Source organism: Manis pentadactyla, chromosome 6 (assembly GCF_030020395.1).
Source record: "Manis pentadactyla isolate mManPen7 chromosome 6, mManPen7.hap1, whole genome shotgun sequence".
NCBI lineage: Eukaryota > Metazoa > Chordata > Mammalia > Pholidota > Manidae > Manis > Manis pentadactyla.
Window position 1 is genome coordinate 112,915,067 of NC_080024.1, and position 19,376 is coordinate 112,934,442.

Genomic DNA, 19,376 nt, shown 5'->3' on the forward strand with positions numbered 1-19,376 from the left:
AATTCTTTAGCCTCTAGTATATTGTGTTTGACAGTGGAAATTATATATACATATATACTGTGTATGTATCATACATGTATATACATTATACATATGTATGTATAAACATATATAAATTACACATACATATGCACACAAACATATACTGAACGAGAATAGACACAGAAGGTAACAGGCCCCAACATATATATGACAGGAGACATAGAAGGAGAGACTAAAAAGAAACTTTAGATGAAACATTTAAAAAACAAGATCAAGCCCAGTCTCTCTCCTCCAGGAGCTCACAATCTATCAGAAAAATGACACATTCTCAGAGCTGAAAGTAGCATCTGGGACTCCTGACTCCTAGGGAAGGAGATTTCCAACCCTGACACTGCCTCCCTAGTGCGTCATCAGCTTTTTGCCCATCTGATTTGATTGACATAGTTTTGAAGAAAGGAAGTAATGTTATCCTACAAGCCTGAAAGAGTCAGGGTTGAGATCAGCGATCTATTTCCCTGGATCCAGCTCCAGCTTCACTACTATAGTTTTTACTTCCCCTCTTACTCAAATGAGATAAACAGTTGACAAATGCTGAAGACCACTCGGTTAATGCTTAAGTGGAGAATCCATTGGTTAAGCTAGACCAACATCTTCCTTCTTTGTCCAGCTACTTGATTTTCACTTCAGGGAGTGTCATTCGGAATCCACATAGTTTCAGGATAAGTAACATGGAAAGAACTAACTCAATAAAATCCATTTCCTGGCCATAGTAATTGCTTCAGGGATAGATATGAAAACTAAGAAAATCCATGGAGATTTGATTCCAGGAGTCTGATTGGAAATACTGTGCAAGAGAACATATCTTGTGAGATAGTTAAGTTAGAACAAGTAAGTCAGGAGCGGCAGAGGCCACTAAGTAAAAATGAACTTCACTGAAACCAAAGTTAACAAAGAAGAAGCCAGAACAAAGTGCTGAGAGTGACAAGGCCCTGGATCCAGCCATACCGGATCCAACACCACAGTAGGATGTCTTGTTTTATGAGCTAATAGCATCCCTTTCTACTTAAGCCAGTTGGAGTTGGACCCTCTGTCATTTGCAACTAAAAGGGCCCAGACTAATTAGAATTTTAGAAGCAAAAAGCAATAGTGGGAGCAGCAACAGCAAGAGGACAACTGCTCTCTAAATGGTTCTCCAGTTTAATATACTAAGACAGATTTGGATTATGATCCCAACATTACTCTAACTCTGTCCTCTCTGAATCCAGTCTGGGTATTATAATGCCTTAGAGCTCTTTCAGCCACATTAAAAGACCTCATAAAATTATAAACAATAATAACAAAATTACTGTTAATTATTTGATATTTAAGAAAATATGACATTTAGAATTTCAGAGAAATTAAGAGATGGAACAAAATAAAAGCATCAAAGTGTTGAAAGAGTACGAATCAACAATAATGATAATGAATGGTTTTGGAAGGTGTAGAGACAATAGTAGGTGAGATTTTTGTGCAAGCAAAGCATCTAATTGTTTATGAATAAGAGATTAGCATGCAAGGAAGGGGCAAGAGTGAGGTGAGCAGTGATGCTAGCATATGTATTTATATCACTCTGAGCATAACTCTAGCTACATGAGAAGAGACTACAAAAATCTCCCCGGCAAATCAATGGAAATATAATATACTTTTTCTATCATCCACTTTCAGAGTCTCTTGTACCTCTTTATGTTTCTAGTCACACAGTGATGTCAAAATTATCTCTCCCATAGCCCCTGAATATCATATATTAATGTCAAGCAGTATACTAAAACTCATCCTTTCTCTCCATTCTGTCTGCCAGAAGATAAATAAATCTGTGGCCAGAAATACAGAACATATTATGTATAGCCAGATATTAAGTGTCCATAATACATGCCAATGTATAACATGTTTGACTGATAACAAAACACATTTTGTGCATTTAAACACATCTGAAATCAAGATGGTCTTGCAGTGCTGCAGGCCAGGTAGCAGTTCTTAAGTAATTATCACTGCCTGCCCATGCACAGATCTGGGTGCACCTCGTGGGGGATAAGGGCCCAGTTGTCACATAAACAATTTGATGGCACCATCAAAATGATCAGAACATATGACAACAGCTTGAAAGAAAATCTCGGAGACAATACTGAAACACTCTTTCAAGAAATAGTTCAACATTAACACTCCTGAGGGCACAAAGGCCAATAATACTATGTGGGAAAACACAAGCCATGATGAGTGAATCTGAAGTGCTTCAGTAGACCTGGACTCTGAAGGGGACTAAGTTTCAGAAAAGCCCGATCCAACTTCTTAAACTAATATTTTCCTTTTTGAGTATGTACAAGAGTAATAAATAATAAAAATATATTTTTAAGTAAGTAGAGATGAGTTCTTTCAATAAAATATCAATTCTTAGTGATGTAAAAACATAATTGTTTATTTGGCATTGCTTTTTCTTACCATTGGACCTTAAAATAATAGAACAGCTTATACTCAATAGTGTCTAATATTAGAAGACATTCAATAGTTTCTACAGAAAGGTCATATATAGTATATCTACCTGCTAGTTTTTACAAGGTATGGTTTGTTCTGGGTCAAGGAGATTGATCTCTGATTAGTGAAAAAAGACATAAGCTGATTTCCTTACAAGTCATGCAATTTTAACCCTTTTTTGACATATGTCTTTGTATCTTTGCTTTGCCAAATCTGTGCTTGGAGTTAAATAAGAGAATTTCATTTATCTCTGAAATGTCCCCTTTTGTATACAGCCAAAATCACTGAAAGGAAAATATAACCCCAACAACATGAAAAAAGCAGGTACTAACACCTCTCCTGAACCATTAAGGTTTTACCTTTGTCTCTCCAAAATCTGTCTCTCTAATAAGGCTTGATGACTCAGAAATCAATTGCTCTCTTAGATATAAAAATAGTATGCTCTCACAGCACACTAAATATATGGAATTGGAATTTCATCAATAGGTGTTTACAAACTAAAAACAACTGCACTAGTGTGGGTGAGGATTTAATAATATAGGTAACTGTGGAATCACTTTCTTGTATACTTGAAACCAATATAAGATTGTATTTCAACTACACCTCAGTTTAAAAAAGTATGTTTCTTTTTTCTCTAATAAAATGCCTCAAAGATCCCCTAACAAGTTTAAGTTATTCTTCCAAAGGCCATATGTAGTCATTCTTCAATTCCTAATACATCACATTCACTTATTAAATCAAATTTAGCAGTTAAATGATTAAATTAAAATATAGGTCTGACTGTGCTGTCAGTCATTCAATTTTGCAAATATATCTTTATAGAAGACACTAAAGTAAATAAAGTAGTTTATGACAGACCAATAATTCCTTCAGGACCATCATAAAAAGCTAAATAAAATATTAAGTAAAAAAGGCATCAGAGATATGGAAGTAATAACAACTAGAAAGTCTACAAAAGGAAGGAAGGAAGGAAGGAAGGGAGGGAGGGAGGGAGGGAGGGAGGGAAAAGGGTGGCAGGGAGGGAGGGAGGATGCTGTGCGGGATGATGGAGGGAGGGAGGAGGCTGTGAGGGAGGGAGGAGGGAGGGAACCTCAGAGAGACAAGAGGTGAAAACAGCTGCGTCATACTGTCCTGATTATACTTGCTCATATGAAGGAATATATAAGTTCTTCATTTAATGGTCTTGTGAGGCTACAGGATCAGAATCAGAGACCTGAAGTCCCTCAAATGCATGACCTGTTTTTACACTGATATGCAGCAAGGCTAAAAGTGAAAAGTTAAGCCATAGAATCTATAACCAATATAGAGTTTTCTAAAGTCTCTGAAGTACTGTGAAGACAAAGATCAGAATTAAAGACTAAACAAGGAGAAGAGGTAAACAGAACAGATTCTCAGTTAAAGTCCCAAAGGCTATACCTAAGGAATAGGGACCAACAGAGAGACTGAGATTTACAAAAACTCTAACCTAACTTTGACTCAGCTAGATTAAAATGATTAATTCCAAATTTTTCTGCATCTCAGAGGAAAGAGTAGACCATTTCTAGAGGAAGATAGTATCAGTTTGTAACATGCAGAGCCTCAACAACTTTTCACACACAACTGAATCCGCATTCACTCAAAAATTACTATGCATAAGATAAAAGAAAGTATGACCAAAACCACAGCAGACCCATAGGTAACACATTTATCAGTGTTAAGAGTCAAAAATTTTAAAATAATTATGACTAATATGTGCAAAAAATTAAGGAAAGATGTGAAAATAGATGAAAAGATAGTGAAGGCCACCAGATATCTGTAATATATAAAAATAACTAAATGGAAATTCTAGTACTGGACAATATAATACGTGAAGCCCACTGGTAGATAAATTCATGGCAGACTGATACTGCAGTAATCTGGATGACAAGCCAAGAGAAAATAACCAAACTGAAGCAACAGAAAGGAAGAATGGGAAATACAGAAAAAGGGCCTAAAAGATACACTGGTAAGAGTGATAAGAATTAAAATGAAACTGGGGGTCCCAAAGAGGGAAAGAATATGAGAACCAAAAGCAATGTTTGAAGGGAAAATTGCCAGAAATTTTCCAAAACTGATGAAACATATCAAACTACAGATTGTCCAAGCTCTGTGAATATTTATTAATACTGAACATATGCATATTCTAAGACCTAAGAACAATATCCTTGTAACATAAATGCAGAAAAATATGAAACAAGACACACATAAGAATATTCATAGTAGACTTCTAATAATAAAGTATTCATCAACAGAGAGTTGATAAATTATGGTATAGCTATCAGATAAAACAAGCAATATACAATAATGAGAATGACAAACTAAAACTACTGGGCAAATCTCACAAGTGATGGTATTAACTGATGAAGCTAGTAACATGAGTAAACACCATACAATTCTGTTTACATGAAGTTCAGTACTAGGCAAAACTAACCAAAAGCATTGGAAGTCAAGATAGCTGTTACCCTTGGAAGATAATAACTAGAAGGAGATAAAAGAAAAGGTTTTAGAAGTGCAGGTAATTTCTGTTTCACAATATCATGGCTGGATGCACACCTGTGTCTACTTTGTGAAACTTTTATCGAAGACATCCAAAGAGAATGAAGTGCTTTATGGCAGATCAGTACACTTAGAGGAAAATCAAGAAAAACACATTCCATACAATTTCACATGTATATGTCACAACTCAGTAAAAAGATTGCTTAAATAAAAGGAGCTCTCCAAACTCCAAGTAAGATAAATATTTGTAAAAATCCATATCTAGGCCCATGATAATAAGAGGGCTAATACAACAGAAAATCTTAAAAGTAGGCAAGTGGAGAGGAGAGAACAAATTACTGCCAAAGACCAACAATGAGACAGAGAGCTGCCTTCCAACAGGAAGAGTGAAAGACAGAAGACAGTGGGATGACATCATTAAAATGCTACAAGAAAGTAAGTGCCAACCAAAACTCCTATACTGATGGAAATATTCTTCAAAAATAAGATGAAACAAAGATGTCTTGGGACCAGTAAAAACTGAGTGAATCCACTGGTAGTATATATACTAAAAAGAGGAGTAAGAGGAGAATTTCTTTAGGTAAAAGAAAAATTATCCCTAACAGAACACAGAAATGCAGTAAGAAATAAAAGATAAAAAGTAAAGATATGTATGTAGGTAAATAAAAATTAATATTAATTAATAATAAAACTAAGGTCTTCTGAGTTTTACATATGGTCTGGAACTAACATGTATATCAACAGTAACATAAAAGGTAGGGGGCCAAATGTAATTAACATTTTCTAAGAAAGTGGGAGGAAAGCAAACTAATATGTTGCTTTATTTACAATATATATTACAATATATTGTAATAAAGTAAGGATACAGATTTGTAATCCCTAAGGTAACTACAAAAAGGCTAGTAAAAGAATACCTAAGTGTCAGGTCAAAAGGGTGTACAAAATAGAATACAAATACTAGGTGAGAGATATGAATGCAAGTCATTAATTACATGGACCTAACCAGAGTGGTTTTAAGAAATCTAAACACTAAACCCATTTATATGCTGCACAGAGGAGAAATGCCTTAAATATAAGGATATAGAACAGGTTTTTTGCTTTCATGTTTTAATGTAAAAAGACAAACTGTGAAAACACAAAAAATGATGAAGATATGCTAATATCATAAAAAAAGAAATATTGCCAGAGATAAAAAAAAAAAAGACATCTCATAAAAATAAAGGCATTAATTAGGAAGAAATAACAATTTTTAATTGGTGTACATTCAAAAATGGAGCATCCAATTATGTAAAGCAAAAATTGAGAATTAAAAGAAGAAATTGACAAATCCCAAAACATTAGAGACTTAAACACACTCTCAATAGTTTAAAGAACAACCAAATCCTCCAGTCCTCCCAAACAAAATCATTAGGGATACAGAAGACATGAACAACACAATTAACAAATTTGGGCATTTACAGACCACTGTATCAACAAAGATAACATGCAAATTCATTTCAAATGCACATGGAACATTTATGAAAATTAACTACATGCTAAGTCATAAAGCGAACTTCAAGTTACCATAATCATTCAGAATATATTCTCTGAACACAATGGAATTAGGCTGCAAGTCGATAAGAAATATTCAACTAGGAAATCCTCAAATGCCTACAAACTGAAAAATACACTTTAAGCAATCCATTGACCAAAGAATGAATCACAAAAATATGTAAATATTTTTAACTGAATGATACTTAAGATATGTCATATCAGAATTTGTAAGATACACCTAAAACAGGTGCTTAGAATGAAATTATAGCCATAAATGGTTTATCAAGAGGCTAGAAAAAGACCAGGAAATCAAATCCAAAAAAGACAGAAGGAAAAATTTTTTAAATAGCAAAAATCAATGAAATCAGATTCAAATGTATAATAGAAAAACTCAATGAAACCAAAAGATTATTCTTTCAAAAGATTAATGAAAATTATGGATAAACTTATAGCAACACAGATAAAGAGAAACACAGAAAACACAAATTGAAATATCAGGTGGGAATAAGAACATAGCTACAGAGTATTAGTAAGATAATAAAAGCATTTCATAAATAACTTCATTAACAAATTTGACAATTTAAATAAAAGTTTCTTAAAAATGAAAACCTATTCAACTAAATCAAGAAAAAATTATAAATCTGGGTACTATTTTGCCTATTAAAGAAAATGAATCCTTTATTAAGACCTTACTACAAAAAGAGCTCTAAGCCCACATAGCTGCACTGGTGAATTCTTCCAAATATTTAAGAAAGAAATACAAAGCTCACATAAACTCTTCCAGAGAACAGGAAAGAATTAACCTTCTCACTCTATTTTCTGTGACCAAGATAACATTAGTATCAAAACCTGACAGAGACATTACAAGAAATTACAGCCCAATCTTTTACAAAAAACATAGATGCAAAAATCCTTTCCAAAAGGGAGAAGAAATGACATGATTATCCTAACAGATACAAAAAAGAGCAGCTGACATAATGCAACACCAATTCATGATTTTTTTAAATTTATCAAACTAGGAAGAGAAGGGAATCTGTCTAATTCTGATAAAGATTATTTACAGTAAATCTTGAACAAATTTAATGGTGCATTATTGAAAGCTTTTCTCCTGGGATAGCAAAGAAGGCAAAATGTCCACTATTATGCCTATCAATATTTTACTAGATGTCCTAACCAGTATGATGATGCAAGAAAAAGAAATTAAAAGCATTAAGGACTGGAAAGGAAGAAAATAAAATTATTATGTGCAGGCAAAATAATTCCAAACACAAGAAAATCTAAAAGAAAACCAACTAACTACTAGAAATAAATGAACTTACCAAAATTACTGTATACAGGTGAATGTAAAAAATCACTTTTGTTTCTGTAAATTAGTATAAATTTTAAAGTGAAATTTTAAAGCATCATTTACAGTGGCATTAATGTTAAAGATCTAATGCTAAATTTAACAAAAGATAAATGAGATCTGTATACTAAGAACTACAAAACAGTACTGAGAAAAAATTTTAAACACTCAAGTAAATGAAAAAATATTCCATATATAAGGATTGGGAAGTTTATTACTACCAAGATGACATTTCTCCCCAAAACAACCTACAGATTCAATACAATCTAATAAAAATCTTAATATATGTATATGGTTTTATTCCAAGAAATCGGTAAACTTATCCTACCACTTATATGGAAATGGGAAGGGCCAAGGAGAACACATCTAGAAGGCTTATTTATACTCCCATGTATCAAGACATCATAAAGCTACAGTGTAAACTATGACAGCCAACACGACAGAAAGGAAAACAGATTAGAGTTCAGAGACAGGCACAACTGATGACAAAAGTGAAACAATTTGACATAAGGAACTCCAATAGGGTGTACAATAGGAAAGAATGATGTTGGTCACTGGATATCTACATGGCACAAAAAAAATCTGATCTCTACCTGACCCATACACCAGAAGGAGCTCCAGATATACTGTACATCCAAATATAAAAGGTAAAATAATTAAGGTTTTTAGAAAAAAAATACCGGCAATATTTTCATGACTTTAGGTAAAGCTTTTTGAACAATATATCAAAAGGTACCAACCATATAAAAAAAGTACATACACTAGACTACATTAAAATTAACATCTGTTCATTAAAAGTCCCCATTAAAAAAGTGAAAAGGCACTCAAAGAGCAGAAGATATCTGCAATACACATGTCAAACAGAGTACTTATCCAGAAAATACCAAGAATTCCTACAAATCAGTGAAATAATGGCAGACAATCCGTAGAAAAATTGCCAAAAGCTCTGAATGGACACTTCACAAAAGAAGATATACAAGTGGTCAGTAAACATTTTAAAAGATTCTTCACTTCAGTCGTCATCAGGGAAATTCAAACTAAAATCCCAAATTGCTACCACTACAGAGCCATCAAAATGATTAAAGTTAATAAGAAAAAAACACCAAGTACTAGATAAGATGTGAAGCAATTCGAACTCTCATTTACTATTGTACACACTAAGACTGTACTCATCTCCTCTGAACTAGCAATTCCACTCCCAGGTATATAGCCAACAGAAATTAATATAATTCTCCCAAGGTCATGTACAAGAATGTCCATAGCAGTATTATTCCCAACATCCCCAAATGAAAACCAAAATACCCATTTATAGGAGGATGAATAATAAATGGTGGTATATTCACACAATAGAATATTACATAAAATTTTTCAAACTACTACTATATAGGAGAACATGGATGAGTCTCACAGACAACAGACTAAGCAAAAAGCAGCCAGACAGGGAAGAATATATGTTGTCTGATTTGACTGACAGAAGCTCAAAAACAGACAAAACTAATTACAAAGTCACCATCACTGGTGAGCAGGGCATGGCAGAAAATAACGTGTGGGGGCAAGGGGTGCTTCTGGGGTCCTATAACGTTCGGTGCCTTGATCTGGGTGGTGTATGGGTCAGGTAGATAGAGATCAAATTTTTTTTGTGCCATGTAGATATCCAGTGACCAACATCATTCTTTCCTATTGTACACCCTATTGGAGTTCCTTATGTCATACTGAACTGTATTCTTATAATACAGACATATGTTTATACATTGTATAGTTCAATAAAGAGTTGACTTAAAAATGCATTGATTTAACAAATGGTCCTGGGGACATTAGATATTCACATGCAGAAGAATGAGGTTGGTCCCTTACCTTCCATCATATACAAAAATTAGCTCAAAATGAATCAAAGACTTATATGTAACAACTAAAACTATAAAACTCTATAGGTGAAAGCTTCATGACATTAGATTTGGCAATAATACATGAGGTATTATATGCAGTATCTCGAATTGTCAAATTCATAAAGACAGAAAGTAGTAGCATGGTGGTTACCAGAGGCTGGGGGAGGAAGTAATGGAGAGTTCGTGTTTAATGACTACAGAGTTTCAGTTTGGAAAATGAAAAAGTTCCAGAAATGGATAGTGATGATGGCTGCACACAGTGTGAATGTACTTAATGCCACTGAATCATACACTTAAAATGATTAAAATGGTTAATTTTGTTATGCATATTTTACCACATTTTTTGAAGGTTGATCTTTTTTTTAAGTTTACTGAGCATCTATTATTTTTCAGTCACTGTACGAATTGCTGGGACTATAAGTGAATTTTTAAGTAGACTTATTACATTTTTTTATTTCTATCCTTTCCCATTCGCTGTAATTTCTCAAAAAGGGGTCACTAAGTATTTTCTTCAAAATCTCTTAAATCTGGAGCACCTGCCTACTTATAGTTCATAAATAAAGATCCCAACCCACCATGATCACTCCCCTTCTAAGTATTTCTATCCTCTTATCCAAATCTTCTAGATCAAATCTTTGGCTCAGTTTGTATCTACTACTTAATGCATTCACTTGGAACAGTCTATTCCACAAGTAGATGCTCAATAAATTTTAAATATTCATTCAAAATTTGTTGAAAACTTATTATGACAAAAAGGAGAAGGTAAATGTTCTCACACTAGCTAAGAAAACTGCATTACATGCTCTTTCTTCTGATCTAAAAATTAAGTGGTTGATGAGATTATTATGAACTACACTGTGTCAATTTGTCATTAGTAGCTCCCTCACATTTTCCCACCTATGAGCCTTGCCTTCCCCAAGGCAGAGGCCAGAAAACCTTGAACCATGGACTCCTTTTAAAATAGGCAGTGACCTCCCTTCTCCCAGTGAAATGCACAGAGACGCAGGGAAACTATATCATGGACTATAAAAATTCTCCATTTGTTCAATTCCTTTACTATGTGCAGAAGACTTAAAGAAAAAGATTTAATTGTTATGCTAGCCTAAAAGCTGGTAAAAAATCAAAACAGACTTCTTTCAGGTACTTTAAACTGTCAAAACATTTTCCTGCTTAGGTTTCATTTTCTCTAAACTCTTCTTCATATCTACCTAAAGAATAGTTAAATATCATACAGAGTTTATATAAATTCTTATTTTAGAAGCCAAATACCTCTTGAGGATTTCTAGAGTAAACTAAATGATCAAAATCATAGTCTTATCAATAAACTGAACAAAAGCACACATAAATTCAAATACAATTCAATGCAGTATTTTTTTAAGCAGGCTCATTCTATTTCATAAGCTCCACATATCTTGCCTCCAACAAACACATACTTGAGTAATTAGGATGGAAAACATACTGGCTTGCTTTCACTGACGTAACACAGTATGATACAAATACCAGCGTGACTGCTCATGAGGTCAGTGCCATGGTTAAAGCCTGATGGCGACAACACACTTGTGTATTCTACTCCCTGTGCCCACAAGCACTCACACACCAGACGTGAGGAGGCAAGACGTCCATGGGCTTCAGTCAAGCAGATGCGATGAGAAAAAAGGTACAGAAATATAAGAGAGATGGAATTTTTTAATGAATTCTATCAAGAATACACTAAGAAAGTTTCTCAAAAGATTTTTAATAAATTAACTCTCCATTCAGTTGACATGTTTTCAGTAGCACTCTGATAAGGCAAGGCCATCAGAGGGTTTTTTGAAGCCTGAAGGCCAAAGCACTGGATAATAGTAACCGCCTTCCATTCTGTCCACAAAGCACCTCAGAACTCTAGTAAAACATATGGCTACTGTACAGAAGCTTACCAAAAGGAACAACCCTACAAGCCAGAGACAATTATCTGAACATAAAAGATCTGGTAAAAGGGGTAGTTCTAAAAAATTACCATTGGATTATATTCACAAACATAGGACTGGCTTCAATAAACTAATCTCAGTGACTTAAAATCTATCAGTTATATTCAAGTCAACCTCTCCTGCAATAGTTTAACTCCATTAACTTAACATCATTTATGACTAAACAGTGAACTAGGTAAAATAAACTGTATCATCTCCATCTGATCCTAATTTGAATTATTTTTCTTAATCCAAATTGATGAAGATCAAAGTACTGAGATCTTAGCTAGTACTATGTGCATGCAAAGTGATCTACCAGTGTTTGATTCATCCCCAAGGGGTTGGCCACACCATTTCTGTGGAACCACAAACAGAGGCCATGGTAGTTTGCAGCTGGCCTGGACTCCTGCACTTCACAGATAGCAGCCCTCAAAGAGCCCTGAACTTCCTCCACTCTTTTCACCTCACCCTCACGCCATCTGCTCTAAGCTCTCTTTCTAGTTACTAATAAAAGCCACGAGTCATCTGGACTTTCTGTGTCTATACATTTTAAATCCAAAATAGTTCTGAGTTTACACAGCAGCTGCTGCCAGATGACATTTACACTCCAAGGAATGCCTTGGGGAGGCACAGGGAGCTGCTCCCACTCATGAGGAAGCCACAGGACAACCTCTTAGAGGAGCTGGGAATCAACTCGATGGGCACTTGCATTCTTCGAAACCCTGCAGGTACTACAACTTAAATATCTGTGTGCACATCCTCATATATGGATGTTTTCTCTGGTTTTCTACATCAGTCTAAACATATTTGACTTTTGCAATATCTCATTCAAAGCACTGATTAACTCATCAAATTAGTTCCCACCTGAAACTTCATTTCATCCTGCTTACATCTATCCCAAAACCTTGGAACATTATGTGAAATTCCTAAGTCTGTATTGAAGGGACTTAATAAGAGAAAATTAAGTAATACGTAAAAGCACTAAAAACATTCTGAATGGTAGGATAACTTATACCTTCTTTCCATTCTGCAACTTATTTAATTTCGGTATTTTAATATAAAATTAAATGACCCACTCCAACCACCCTAAATCAATGAACTATTCTAATTCCAGGTAGTAAAGATTTGAGAGGAAAAAAGGGGAGTGATCTTACTATGAATGCAGGACTTCTCCAAATGCTGACTGATTTTAAATTGCCCTATCAAAATACTACATATACATAAGCAGTTGTGAAGTTCTCTTCAACTACTGGGCCTTAATTATCACAATCTGTGTCTTGAGAGAAGTGAAACCACATGCATGAAGCACACAGACTGGCAGGATGTTCTGGTGACTTAATGGATAAATCAATTGCCTAAGCATTACAGATTATATTCAGTGCTTTAAAGTTCAGAACATAATCTTAGTATCTCACTGTTCTCCTGCTGTTCATATGAAGACACAAAACTGTAGCCACTAAACATTTCCTCAAGTAAACCATGGACAGAAAGACAAAACAGGGCAAACTTCACATATGTGTTTACTCTTTCACAGTCTCACCTACTTTTCTCTTCCATTAGTGTGGAGAAATGAATGTCACTATAAATTATGCAGCTTTAAACCAAGTACTTTACTGTTCTGTAGTGTATGACCTCATTTGTAACATTAGTGAATTAGATGATCTGTAAGATGTCTAGATTAAATCTACACTTTTGTAACTTTATTTTGGTCTTTAGTCTTCCACACAAGCCAATTGTGTAAAAGAAGGTCTGCAACACTGAAAATACTCCAGAAGCAGAATCTCAGCCTAAGAAATGTTTGACTTACTTCCATGTGTGTTACACAAAGCAGTCCTGGGAGAAGGAGAGATTATTAGATACAAAATCAGAAGTTCCATTCAGGTCTTGACTCTACCACTTACTATAACCTTCAGCAAGGTAGTCAAATCTAAACTTTAACCTTGTTTCCTATGAAATAACTCCAACGTATTATTTCTGATTAGTGCTCAGCAGTTATTCTTTTCATCGTCAGAAGAATAAACAATATTGTCAATCTACAGCTTGATAATCTATGACCAACCCAAATATTCATCTTTACATTTTACTAAAATATATGTCCTGGTTATTATCAATGAGATAGATGAATTAGATATTTTTTTCTCAAATTAGGCATATCATAAATAAGATTTCTTTTAAATTATATCAAACTATGTTTTGAATTAAAACACATCTTGCTTAATAGTGCTTATTAAAATTAGTTGACATCAATCTTTTTATTATTATGAAAATAAAGTGTGCTTGGGTGGAAAGTAATTTCTGAACTATTGTATGCTATAGATGATTTTTTGAATCCCACATCTTTCAGCTTTCTTTATTAAGAAAAATGAAAACCTTGCATTTTAGGAAACTTTCATTTTGAAGGTGTGTATATTTTTAAAAAACCAGATGTGACAACGAGGACTACATAGAAATCTGTTAGTCAAACCTATACTTCAAAATCCAACCTTTTCTTTTCAGTTACAGTCACTGAGTGTTATTTCTATTTTCTTTTAATATGGCAAATAAGAGTAGGAAACAAATACTTAATTGTTAATATTTAAGGTGTTAAATGTCAATAATTTCCAGAAAAATCTGATAATACCAACAAAAAGAAGCTTTAAGAAATTATCAAGTCTTAACAGCAAATCCAAACAGGAATTTATTAGAATCCCTCACAAAATTACTCATGTCTAACCTGTAGATTTCCCATTTCACATAGACATCAGTTAGAAAGCTCTCTACCCAAAGACATGTGACTAGAAATGAAGTCAGTCAAAGCTTTTATTCTTCTACTTTGCCAAAACATCAGTCTCTGTAGCCAGCCTCACAGGAAGCATCAGTGAAAATGCCAGCATAACAATGTACTAATCTAAAACATGTACCTTTATTCTTTGGTCATTAGCATCTTTAATAGCAGCAACACGAATTAACCTGGGGTTTCGTTTACCCACAATGTCAAGTTCCATATTCGGCAGAAAACCATGAGGCAACCTCTGTAAATTTACAAGTGCAGCAAGTCATGCAAAACTGAAGAACTCAGATACGCTCCATCATTTTTGCTAAAATGATACTCATCGTACACTCAGATCTTTAATACACTGGAATTTAGTTTCAAGAGTTTATGCACATTACTTTATCCAGTTTCAAAAACCTGTGAGAGGGGAAACGAATTTTTGGTCAAGACAGGTAAGAAGACAGAGGCAGACTAAATCATAAATTCATCAATGATCACATCAAGGTTCCAAAAAGGATCTTATTATAGTTTATATGTTGGTTTAGATGGTTTTTTCTTATTTTGTGAAATTAACCTTACAAATTAAGAAATTGTTGAATATTCTCACTGCCCAGTTATGGAGTATATGACCCAGAAGGCAAAATTATTTAATAAATGATTAGAAAGGATAAATATGATCCTTTACAAATATAAATTTTAAAATAGATTTTTAAAACTGCATAACTTTGCTATTAAACCATTTTTTAAATTTAATTGATTTTATGTTTTACATAAAATGTTCGGTAAAAATTGAATAAAGTAAAGTGATTTTAAGCAGTAAATCAATCTTATCAACATAGCACAAGGCTGGCTGAAACCACAAGGCAGCCTGCTTTGGAATATTTACATGGTAACAGATTAAACCTTGCAGGAAAACTTCAACTGTCCCTACAAAGTTTTCCTGTGATCCTAGCATGGAGAGGCTAAAAGCAAAAAAAAAAAAAAAAAACCAGGAAAAAAAATTATTTTCAATATATTCACATTTAATATACATAAAAATATAATTCAGATCATCAGGGTAAGGGGTCATGCGGAGGTATGCACATGGATCTGTGCGCTGACAGCACCGCCAAGGAGACCCAGGTTTGAGAGTGGGGTCAGGCCTGGCCCAGGTCTTAGAGAAAAGGGTCTCCCATAAGCCCTCGCCTCTGCTGGCCTCTAACAACCATACCCCAACAGCTCATGACCAGGGATCACTTGTTGTAGATGGAGCTCATTTTTGTGGCTTTCAGTTGAAATCTGCAGGTTTGAATTCCCCAGGGTGATGTGTCATCAGCAGCACAGTCCTGACAGTGGGGTGGGGCAGAGAGGACCCACAGGACTTCTCCCCAGAGTGTGTCCCCCTTGTTCCCCCGTCCTCCCATCCTGGTCCCGTAAGTCACTCTAAGTCAGTGGCCTCTTAGGGTTTGTAAACAGCCCCAAACTTCTGCATATACTTCTTAATGTACTCCTTGGTTTTGAGTGTCACATCCTCATTGCACTCCAGGTCCTCTGGGTTCCTACAGTACTTCAGCTCCTTATTCATAACGCCGGGAGTCAGCTTTCGAGCGAGGTGTCTGAGGTCTTCGGTTGTGGTAATTCTTCCCACTTTGCAGTCAGGTTTCCAATAAGGGTTCAGGCACTGGACGATGAACTGGGACATCTCTTTTCTGAATACTTCTTTGCTTTTCTTAACCAGCTCACTGGAAGTGTCTGCTTCTGCTGTCTTAGGCTTTTTTAAGGTCCTCATAGGGTTTTCATCATATGTTGGAGTTCCCAGGTCCATCTCAGCTCCTTGCTCAAGACTGGTATCACCTCCTGGGCTTTCCCAAGTAGGAGAATCCCACTAAGTCTGCCTTGTGATCACAGGATAGTAATAAATCTTCCCTTCTGGATCTTGGGCTGTCTTCCAGTTGGGAGGAGATGGGGGTGGCAGATCCAGAAGATTATTTGTCACAACCATCCGGTGGCTGGCAGGGCTGAGGCTGCCCTGGTCCAACTATCGTAGACATGGCTGCTGTTGGCTGTACCATTACTCCTTGTGGGTGAGCTGTGAAAATCTGTTGTCCCTGGATGTATTGAAGATTTGGCTGGGCATAACTCTGTACAATTGGTGGAGTTGTCTGTGAATAGGGTGATGTCACACCATAGACAGTTGGACAGGTCTGTCCTTGATAATATATGGTTGCTTGAGACTATGCAGGAGAGTACTGCTGTTGTACACTGACAGACTGTTGGTTTGAATCCCAAACACTGTAATTGTGTCCCTGGACCAGGCCTGGGGCTGGCACTGGCAAGATGGCAATGCTGGAGTCTTGGTGTACCACACCATCACTCTGGCCCACATACTGTGTACTGGAAACTTCCACGGGGGCTGTCACATGTGGCACAACTGGCACAGGTGGAAGGGCAGCAAGGGATTCTGCAGAATGTCCTACTAAGAGCTGAGAATGATCATAAGGAGCAGGAGAACACACAGGGTCCATGCTAGGTGTGGGGAGGAGCACCTTTCCAGCATTAGGGTTGCTGGGATCCACGTAGGCCTGCATGGGATAACCTGGTGGGTAGCCAGCAAAGGGATGATGAGGGGCATTGTAGCCAAGAGAGTCATAGGGCAACGGAGACTTCGTTCCCAGGTTCTGCATCTGGTACTTTGTTTCTGAGCCTCCTGCTGAGCCACCTCTTGCTCAAACAATGTCAGACGCTCCTCTGTAGAAAATTTACTGTGGTCTTTAATTAGTACTTTCTTTTTAGAAGTTGGTGTACCATATCTGTCATCTGGCCTTTTCGTTCCCCGCTCATAGGCAGAAGGTGGTGAGAGGGAGCCCCTTCGTTTCCTTTTCTCTTTATTTTGAGTTTGCTTGTCTGGGTCTCTCTCTCTTGACTTGTTAGGAGTCTTTGGGGCAGCTGTTTGATCTCTGAAGCCAACATCATCCCTTCCTCTTTCAGTTATTATATTCTCCTTTTCAGTTCGACTTTTCTTTGGAATTCAATATACCTCCTGTAGGTCCTTCCAAATGTCCAGGAGCTTGGTGGCCAAATCACATATATCTACTGTTTTATCAGGCTGTTCCTGGCTCCTCTCACTTTCCACACCAGATACACCCTTCTCTTCATCTTGGGATGGTGTTTTCTCAGCAGTAGGTTCTTCTAGTTTTGTGCCATTGCTCTCTTTAGGCTCTATTTCAGCATCAGCCTCTGGTTCAGATGTGGGTAGCTTACTGGCCTCCACAGTGATTTCACTGTCAACTTTAGATTCAAGCAGTTGCTGTGTAAGTAGTTGTTGTGACTGTAACTCTTCCTCTTCTTCCAAGGAGATGTTTCCTAACTGGTCAAGGTCCTCTTTGCCATCCTTGCCTTCTAGCTCACTGGTAGCATCAGAGATTGCAGTGTCCATGCTATTTTCAGTAACAATTTTAAGTCTACGAAACATGTGCTTCTTGGGGGTGTCTGTGTCAGCTTCTGTGCTCAGCTTGGTGGAAGGATCGGGTGTGTTGAGTGCTGTATGAGCACGTGATGTATTCTCACTAGAATACCCATCTCCTTCACTCAATTGAGGGATGGTAGTCTTGGTCTGAGACCAACGTTGAATAATTGGAAGTACTTTGCTTTCCTCCAGCATATTTTTTGTACGAATGGGTAAATGTTCCAAAGTCTTTATAATCTCTTCTTGAAGCTTCTGGTTGCTCTCCTGGCCATCGCCTAGTTCTGCCATCCAGATCCACAACAAAGACAGCCCATAATGTTCCAGAAAAGACTTCAGGCAAGACTGTGAGTGTGTGTTCTGTATGAGCTTGAGACAGGTAAGTTTCTGCTCCAAAGTTTCAATTCTAACCATTAGCAGGGATAAGCTGAGCACCTGGTTTTTATCAGACAGGCCTTCCCCATTGTCCATCAGAGCTTCCAGCTCTGCATCCCCTGAATCCTTCTTACGAGATCGGTCCTTCTTCATTTTTCCTCCTGCTGCTCTGATACTGACTCTGTTCTCTCCTTCCAGGTAACCCCGGCAATTAGCTGACCCCAGAAACATTTCTGAGCTTCTTTTCCATATCTTTGGAACTGATAGTCAAATGTTAACTCTGAGCCTGACGGAACCAGTTTGGTGGTAAAAAACCCAACCCTCAGTTGTCCATTCACAATCCATTTTTGAGCCTCACAGTTCGGTTCACAGCTGTGGTTCATGAACCGAGAGCAGTTTCCTTTCTGAGTAGCATCTATTATCTCATCATTCTTCAGGGCCATGAAATAGGAGTGGATGTTTTTGTTACGTGCGTACTCCTGGACCCGGGCATTAAACTCTTTACGATCAAGCACATCACCACAATATTCCAGGACAAAGGTGTTCGAAGGGATGTCTTTGGCAGCTCTCAAGCCCCAGCCTTTCTTTTCTGTGAGTACAACTTCCACATCCGCATGCTGTTTTCTCTGGAACCGTCTATTGGAACAATAATCTCCATTTGGACACCGAGAAGAACATTCAATCATAAGGAGACGATTAAGACAATCTTCCCCACACACTATTTCACCTTGAGCTCTTTCGTCTTTAGAAAGAGGTGTACACTCACACTGCATTCGCTTAATATCTTGATGAAATTTATTCTTCTTTCTTTCTGTTAAATAAACATTCTCATCAATCAGATCAAAGTAACAAGGCATCTTCCCTTGTTTGGCACATTCCTTCCACTGCTGTGGGTCCCTGAAGTCCTCCATGACACAGGAAGGCCCAACCAGTGTTGTGCCTGGGGTTACTGCTGTCTCTCCCTGCTCTAACTCCACTCTTTCTTTCTTTCTGTCCTGAAGCTCACCATCAATTTCAGAATCACTCTCCAATCGCTGCCTCCTTTTTTTAAGAGGCTCTCTATCTTTCATATAATTTTTTTCTAAGTTCTTGA

The 19,376-nt window shown here is 36.5% G+C and overlaps 1 protein-coding gene across 1 annotated transcript in view; it reads right to left on the reverse strand.

Moving 5' to 3' along the window:
• Positions 1 to 14,225: 14,225 nt before the first annotated feature.
• LOC118909943 (histone-lysine N-methyltransferase SETD2-like) overlaps positions 14,226 to 19,376 on the reverse strand; it is a 42,491-nt gene continuing 37,340 nt past the window's right edge. The window contains 4 exon segments of the mRNA XM_057504332.1: positions 14,226 to 16,451; positions 16,453 to 17,134; positions 17,137 to 18,507; positions 18,510 to 19,376. Of these exon segments, the coding sequence (XP_057360315.1) occupies positions 15,884 to 16,451; positions 16,453 to 17,134; positions 17,137 to 18,507; positions 18,510 to 19,376 (3,488 nt within the window). The 3' untranslated portion in view covers positions 14,226 to 15,883.